The 8,113-nt window shown below is 42.3% G+C and overlaps 1 protein-coding gene across 1 annotated transcript; it reads right to left on the bottom strand.

Moving 5' to 3' along the window:
- Window positions 1-566: 566 nt before the first annotated feature.
- On the bottom strand, window positions 567-5,462 carry LOC135711542 (uncharacterized). Its single transcript, XM_065234411.1, has 2 exons — window positions 5,268-5,462; window positions 567-2,271 (listed from the first exon to the last, which is right to left on the bottom strand). The coding sequence occupies exons 1-2, from the start codon at window positions 5,333-5,335 to the stop codon at window positions 567-569; spliced, it is 1,773 nt and encodes a 590-aa protein (XP_065090483.1). The 5' UTR covers window positions 5,336-5,462.
- Between the last annotated feature and the right edge of the window lie 2,651 nt (window positions 5,463-8,113).

Genomic DNA, 8,113 nt, shown 5'->3' with positions numbered 1-8,113 from the left:
CCTGGAAATATGAAGATCAAAACTCCAGAATAATTTCTACATTCTGAATCATACTGATAACAAATGTATTTCCGTTAATTTCTACATTGTTGTACTTATATTTCAGAATTCTAAAAAAAAAATTAAAAGCTTAGTTAATGTTCGTAAAATTGCGACTGAAACAGTTTATGAACACTGCTCCAAATATTGTTAAAATTGAAACGTGATATGCTGGTGTTTGATGCACATAAACAATTTAAACACTTGAAGTTCAAGCTGTCTATGAGCATCAAACACCAGCACTAGAGGTGAAAACACCACCAAAGCGAAGGTCTAATGGTTCAATTGGTACGTAATCGTAATATTCCTAATTTTACTCTATCCGTAGTTAGGAATTGAGACTGTAATCATGATCAACAGAAGAAAACATTTCCAAAATCCTAAAACGTATAATTTTATTTCACGGATAAATACATGAGCTGGAACATGAACCACTATTCTAAAACCTAAACGAATAAATACTACTACCAATTGCTACTCATAATTCAGGAATGCATCAATGAAATCCATTGTCCAAATGTCGGCCATCAAACCGCATCCATCGCATCGAAGTTCAGCAGATTCAGCTTAGTCGATTTTGGTTGCTCATCCAACGATCTCGGATCGACAACATCCTGCTGCTGTTGCTGTTGCTGCTGTTGGTGCCGCTTCTTCACCATCCGATATGGTGGATACCGTCCCATAGCTACGTTTCCATTGGTAAAGCTCTCACTTTGCTCCTGGTCATCCACGGACTGCACCGGAGCCAGGATGGTTCTTTTCGACGCAGCGCTCGTAGTACTGGTGGCAATTGTTGGCGTCAAGGACTTGACACCGTAGATCATCTCCAGGAAATCCGGGATGGATGTGGTAGCGGTCGGATCAACCAAGTGTGCTTCTGGATCCGGCAGGGATGCTCCAACGTTGAGCTGCAGGTGGTTGATGTCCAAGGCGGTTTTCTCGATTTCGAATTTCCTGGACGCCTCTGCGGGTTTTTTGGGGTACAGGTTTACATGGACCATCATTTTTCCCGGTTTCATGGTGGGGAAGATTCGTTGCTGCTGCTGCGGTCGAAGGTAGGATGACGAACTGCGGAAGTAGGTGTCTTCTTCTGGTTGATTGTACATGACGTGCTGAACTTGAGCGAAGTTTTGATTGTTGAAGTAGGATGGGAAATTGGTGTTGGCGTAGTTTTGAACTGGTCTCTTCTTGGTGGGTCGTTTGAAACGAAGACTTCCATCGGCCATCGGGAGGACATCCAGCATTATGGAAAAGGGCATCCCTTTAGGAGGGTTTTCTTTAGTTTCAAAACCTTTTTCCGGGGCAAATCGGAACTGGTCAGTTGCCAGCAGATTGATATCACTCGGATTTGCTGGGCGAAAGTTGTACAACGAATCGGGCATGTAGACGTTTGGTACGGACAGTTGACTGTTGATATCCGACGGTTTGGAGACGCGAAGCTCGTGTTGCTTAGACGACGCTCCAAACAGAGTCGTGATGTCACCATTCTTTCTCGGATGTCTGTATATTCCGGAGAACTTAACCCGATGATTCCGGAACACTGGATTGCTGAATTCCGAAGGTTGCTGGAGATGGTGCGGAATAAATTTATAGTTCTGATTTTTCGTAGACGACAACTGTTTCAGCACATCCTGAATGTTGTTTACCATCCCGTAGTTTGTTCGAATCTTCGGAGGGTCCTCCGGTAAATAAGATAAATTATGCTTACTGAAACCCTCGGGACTCACACCATTGCTTTCAAAACCAAAGGGCCTCGGCTTATCGTTCTTAATCATTTGAAAACTATCAACTAGTGAATAATCTTCTGCAAATCTCCTCATACTTCCCAACCTGGGAGGCTTCAAGTACTCACTCGGATAGAGCACCAAGTTATTGTTGAACTCAACTGCCGGATTGTCCGACCCCAACCTTCGAGTACGACGTTGCTTTCTCGCCTCAGCTATTGCATTGCTTCCCTCAAAGGCATCAGTGTCGCTCACCACACCAACGGCCAAACTTCCATTAGACGAGAACGGAGTCGTCAGCACGGTGTGACCCATGCTGGATTCGATGCTGGTTTCGTTGGAGAAACTGGCCATGATCAGCTGGCTGCGGCGGTCCGCTTCCGATTTGTTGATGATCACGAACAGCATGAAAAAGAGCACGAAGGCCATGGCCAGGATGCCGTATAGGGCTATCTTGCGGTGCTGATTACCCACTGGTTTCGCCGGTAGTTCCACGGGGTTTTCATATCTGTCAATTGTAAAATGGTAAAAACAAATATATATTATAGACGCAGTACAAATAGTTAATAATGCTCTTAAATCTCTATATTGAAGAAAGAGCTGCCTCAGTTCCAAAAGGTGAGGTTAAATTCGATTCAATTATAACAGACGATGATGTTTAGCTCTTGAGCCGCCTGAAAAATGTCCGTAGGAGGCAATATCAAATAACACGCGATCCTAGCATGATATTTATCGGTCGGGATTTGCAAAAACATATTTAAAAGTGTTCTGTTCTGAGGAACAAAGCTTTTGAAAATAATGTGTCGACCCGAGTTCCAAACCCTTTGAACAACATTTTTGAAAAAAAAAAAATTGGTAAAGTTTTGATCACAAATTCTGAAAAAAAAAGCTCGGAAACATACTGAAAACCACAGTACTTGGCACTGATGAAGTCTGCAAGTAGTAGACGAAATACGCGTATCTGTCAAAAGATAAGCAATCATAACGGAATTTAAAGGAAATAAACCAACCCACTCAAAGCTCTTCATAAAGGGATTCCGTTAAGAGGTTCGACAAATTTTAATGGTTTATATAATAATTCCCACATAAACTTAAGGCTTACTTGTTGAAACCAATTAGCAGTTACATAGTCACTATGAACGGAGCTCCAATTTCCTGGTTAAACTAAGTTAAATATCTTGGACTACATCTTCTTCTTATTCGAATTTCAAGCTTATTGCTTTTCGCATATTAGCTTATTGTGTGCTCTCAACTTAGTGTTCTGAATGCACTTCCACAGTTATTAATTGAGAGCTTTCGATGCTAATTACCAATGCATGAATTTGTATATTGTGTAGCAAGTACAATGATACTCTATGCCCAGGAAAGTCGATAACATTTTCAACCCGAAAGATTCTCTCGACCGGACCGGGAATCGAACCCGCCGCCTCCGGCTTGGTAATACCAAGCCTTTACTGACTAATCTATGAGACCCCCAATATCTTGGACTAGTACTTGACCAAAAATTATCTTTTGTAGATCACATCGAGAGTATTCAAGCCAAATGAGCAGTTCCAGGGCAAATGACAAATTATCCAATTTGCATGAAACTTTGAATAATTAAGAGTTTTGCGCAACTATTCACATTTACTCAAAAATTCGGCCATTTTGGATCGAGTATTTTTTTAACTGGCGTTTTTGCTATTTTTAAATAAATTGTAACACAAAAACTTCACATCCGACTAAAACGACGTCTGAGACAAAGTTGTTGAGAAAAATAAAGTCTTCCTGGGAAAACTTTACATGGCACCTCTTCTTTTTGTAATTTTAAGAACAAATTAAAAAAAAAAGTGTTACGAACTCAAATATATGAAAAAGCATATCTTCATCTTTTATATTTCTTTAATCGAAAAAGCTCATAAAAACTGCAATTTTTTGAAATATTTAAAATCATGGACACTTGAAAATTGACAAAAATCGTGAAACAAGAACTTTTGGTCAATTTTTTTTTAAGTTTTTGCTAGTACGCTTTTTTATGTAATTCCCGAGGGGCTGTCAACTTGAGTATTTCCCGACTTAAAAAGGTGAATTATTTTCGAGGTATTTTGAGTATATTCAAAGTGAGGTATTTTTTAGCATCAACGTGTACACATTTACTCATTTTATGTGTATTTTCCGAAGTGTGTATTTACAATTCAGCTGATTAATGAAGTTGATCGCTCCTCGGTCATTTCTACTCACGCAACAATATCGCTCCATATCGCTGATGATCTTAACATTTTCCTCAGGATTCAATCCCCTGCTGACGCTATGTCTCTACAAAATCAGATTGATAGATTCAGTGACTGGTTTGACTTGAACCGCATGAGAGCAAACCATAACATGTGCTCGATAATTACCTTCTCTCGTAAAAAAGACCTCAAAGTTCAATTACACACTCCTGGGTATTTCAATTGAACGAGTAAGTCACGAGAAGGATCTGCGTATTTTATTGGACTCACAACTTGAACGTCAGCACATTTCATTCATGGTAGACAAAGTTTCCAAATCTTTGGGGATTATCATCAGGAGAGTTAAGGATTTCACTGACGTGTACTGTCTTAAATCGTTATACTGTTCCCTAGTACGATCCACATAAGAATATGGTAAAGCTACTTTTTATCATAATGAAGTTGAGCGAATCCAGTCAGTTCAGCGCAGATTCATTCGCTACTCACTTCGGTGATTACCGTGGCGAAATCCTTTCAGCCTGCCCGCCTATGGGGAACTTTGTTTATGAATAAACCTAGAGCCTCTCAACACTCGTCGCGACACTCTAAGAGCTATGTTTGTCGCTGATGTCCTGCGAAACGAATCAACTCGTTGTATTGCAACAAATGAACATCAATGTGCATCCTAGGTCCTTGCAAAACAATCAGATGCTTCGCTTGCCACTTATTAGAACTAACTACGGCACTATCATCGGTTTACAAAGATTATTCAACAGAGTTGCATCTGTGTTTAACTCTCATATGCCACGTAAGTTACTGCGACGAAAGTTTATCGCTCTATTCTCTTGGAGAACAAATCGTAACGAGTAGTTTTATTTTTTTTATGTGATAGTCAGTATTGTTAATTAGTGAAAAATATTGAATACGCCATTTTGAAAAAAAAAGGCACGGGTCAAAATGGTCGAACTCCGCCCCACGAACTTAGTTCATTGCCCCTAGTGAACCGGTAAGCGAAATATCATGGAACTCGACGAGAGAAAAATAAAATCGATTCGTCTGGTGGCGTGGAACTGGCCATTAGTTGATGTTCATACAGTCAAGATTTAAGAAATGTTGATGCTCATTCTGGAAATCTTATTGAACATTATTGGGGACAAACACAATCACGAGGAGGTAAAGTTTTATCCGGTACTGTATTCAGGGACAATATTTTGTCAGTCTGTTCACATGATCCCAAGTTATTTTCATCTGTTTTTCACATTATGTTCCTTGGTTTCCCTTGCCAAAAATTATTAAAAATTTAATATTTTCTCACTTGTATATTCCAAACTGCGACAGCCAGTTGTTGCTGTAGGCTTTAACAAAGCCACCTCCGTTGTTCATTTTGATTCGATATCCTTTTTCTTCAATGCACTAAAAGTATTTTTCATCCACTAGTAGGTATCTGAACCATTTTCTAGATCCAAGTATCCATCAGTTCCAGAACTCGAACAACTGAACCAATCCAAGTCAAATCGAACAAATCCACAAATCCGTTCCAACGCGATCAAAAACACCAACTGACTGCATATCAAACCGCGAGGACATATTGCACCTCTTTCTTCTTTAAACTATCTCCATCGTCATCATCATCGTTGCTTCCTCGGAACACTGCACTGACAGGGGAAGAAGGCCCATCGAAACTCGGTGACTTTAATTTCCATTTTACCTACTTCCATTCCGTTTTCGTTTTTATCGTACAGATTCCTTTATTTATGTCACATGCCTTTTTACACCTGCACCACACGTTTCACGCATGTGTGTCGGTTATGTTATGTTGAACAAAGCCACCCAGCTAACATTCACTAAGCGTCAACTAACTGCCAACTACCGCCCGCCTCAAATCGTGCGACTGACTGTGCTTTGGCTTGCATCTACCAGCGATTATCTTCATCACTCGAACAGAGGTGAGTAGTGGCGCGAATAATTTGAATAACCGAGGGGCTACGCAATGTTTTTCGCTTATTGTCATCAGCACTGCTCACATTGTTCATCGGTAGCTTTGAAAGACCCATCATTCTTCAGCGAATCAAAAAAAAAAATAATCAAAACACAATCTGCGCTGGATCTCCTTCTCTAATAACACACATCGTCATTGCCGCGGTACGAACGACGACGACGACGACGACGCCGACGCCAGATGCCTCGGCTTGTGTGTGCTTCGTCGTTAAGTCAAAAATCCTCCAAGCGCATAATTACCCACCCAGCGATGGAAGATTTTTCAAGAAAAACTACTGGAGGCGAGGTTGGGTGGAAGTTGTCTCCGGTACTCAACATGTAGCTTCAAAACTCTTAGCGAGATACTTAACCGCTCTTAATTTCCGACCAAGCGTGCGATAAAAGTTTGACTTTATGACTCTTACTTTCGTCTTCGAGGATGGGCCAGACTCATTTCCCCAAAACAAACAACTAAAAAGTTTCGATTTCGTTCGGAAGTCGAGTTTTATTCGTTTTGATGTACAACCATGCCGATCTCAAGACGAGTACAAATCAACTTGCGGAAGAAACTAAAACAGACCGCGTCTTTCGTCGCCTTTGGTGGGTGCTTTTTACCTGCTAGCAGCGCTTTCGTTCCGTCCATTGCCGGAGGATGCTGATGGAATATTAATTCCGATTCGCAAAGAATTTGCTCGTGCCGAGTCGGTCAAACGGAGTGATCGCATTAAAAATATTGTGTAATACGATTGGTGATTGACAGTTGACAGTTCCACAGGCTTACGTCATACTCGGTTGGATATTTTGGACATAGAAATGGTTATAAATCGAGAGTAATAAGTTTGAGGAGATTTTATTCATTCGGGCTCTAGTGGCTCTAGGATAAAAGAATGTCTTAATGGCAATCCAAGTGCCCTCCTCTCGACACATTTCATCGACGAAATTCTTCACGTTAAGGGCGGGCATCTCCCTTCACACTGACTCGAACCTTGGACAGACAAAGACCACATGCTCCAGCGTTTCGTCCACGTTGCCACAACACCGGAAAGAGGTGTGATGCTGTGTGTTCGAACCTATATATTTCCTGAAGCAGCCGTGGCCAGGCAGGAACTGCGTTAGGTGGAAGTTGGCTTCTCCGTGTTTCCTGTTCACCCAGGTCGAAAGAATAGGTATTAGTCTATGTGTCCATCTACCGTTCTCTGCTGTGTTCCAGCTTAGCCAACGACTCCGCTCTCTAAACTTTCCGTACTCTTCCGGCTTCTCTCCGCCTGTAGCACTCACTGTCCTCCGCCGGGGTGATTCCGATAGGGATCATTCTGACGATAACGCATACTGCTTCCAACGAGATGGTTCTGTACGCACTAATGACTCGCATGGCCATGAGCCGGAACGGATTGCTCATTTTCTGCTTCGTTTCCAGCGCTGCAACTCAGGCTGGACCCCCATATCCCAGTATCAACGACGACACACTGGCCAGAGGACGCCTCTTGCTACTGCTGGGACCAGCGTTGTTTGGCATGATTTTAGCTATCGCGTTAATTGCCTTCGAAGCCTTCTCACAGGCTTATTCGACGTGGCTGTTGAAGTTTAGTCGGTCATGGATCATCACTCCCAGGTATTTCAACACGCGCTTCGAGTCTATGGCGTGCTCCCCGACGGCGATTTGTACCCGCTGCACCGCTTAATAGCTCCTGACCAATGGCACTTCCGTTTTGTGGTGGGTTATCCGCAGCTTCGCTTCTAGTTGTCAATCATGTCCAACACCTCGGTGGCCAACATTTTCACCTCTTCCAGTGTCTCGCCTGTTATCGTCAAGACGACGTCGTCCGCAAAGCCAACGATCTCAACTCCTTTGGGCACCTTCAGTGTTAGCACCCCGTTGTACATCCCGTTCCAAATCGTTGGACAAAGAATGGAGCCTTATGAAACTCTCACTGTGATCCAAATCGATCACTGTCCCATGTATGTCTCGTAGACTAGAACCCGGTTCTGGAAATGGTAATCAGTCACTCTCGGTGTATTTCGTCAGCCTGTTTAGGATGATCCTCTCCAAGAGGTTTCCGAGTGAATCTAGCAGGCATATAGGCATGTACGATTCTGGATCCCCCGGTGGTATTCCTGGTTTCGGCAGCAACACTAGCTTCTGTATCTTCCACGTGTCCAGGTATTTCTGTAGCACCATCCCGA

This window comes from Ochlerotatus camptorhynchus, unplaced genomic scaffold (genome assembly GCF_037179485.1).
Source record: "Ochlerotatus camptorhynchus isolate MF236.1 unplaced genomic scaffold, CSIRO-AGI_Acam_v1.1 ptg000434l, whole genome shotgun sequence".
Lineage (NCBI taxonomy): Eukaryota > Metazoa > Arthropoda > Insecta > Diptera > Culicidae > Ochlerotatus > Ochlerotatus camptorhynchus.
The sequence above is the reverse complement of the archived record's forward strand: the minus strand, read 5'-3'. Positions and strand labels throughout refer to the sequence as shown.

What these genes read in the sequence shown, in the direction of transcription:
- LOC135711542 (XM_065234411.1), bottom strand. Translation starts at nt 5,335, where the DNA reads ATGAACAACGGAGGTGGCTTTGTTAAAGCCTACAGCAACAACTGGCTG. An exon ending in TCGCAGTTTGGAATATACAA is followed by an intron (nt 2,272 to 5,267) that starts GTGAGAAAATAT and finishes TACAATTGACAG; the next exon opens with ATATGAAAACCCCGTGGAAC.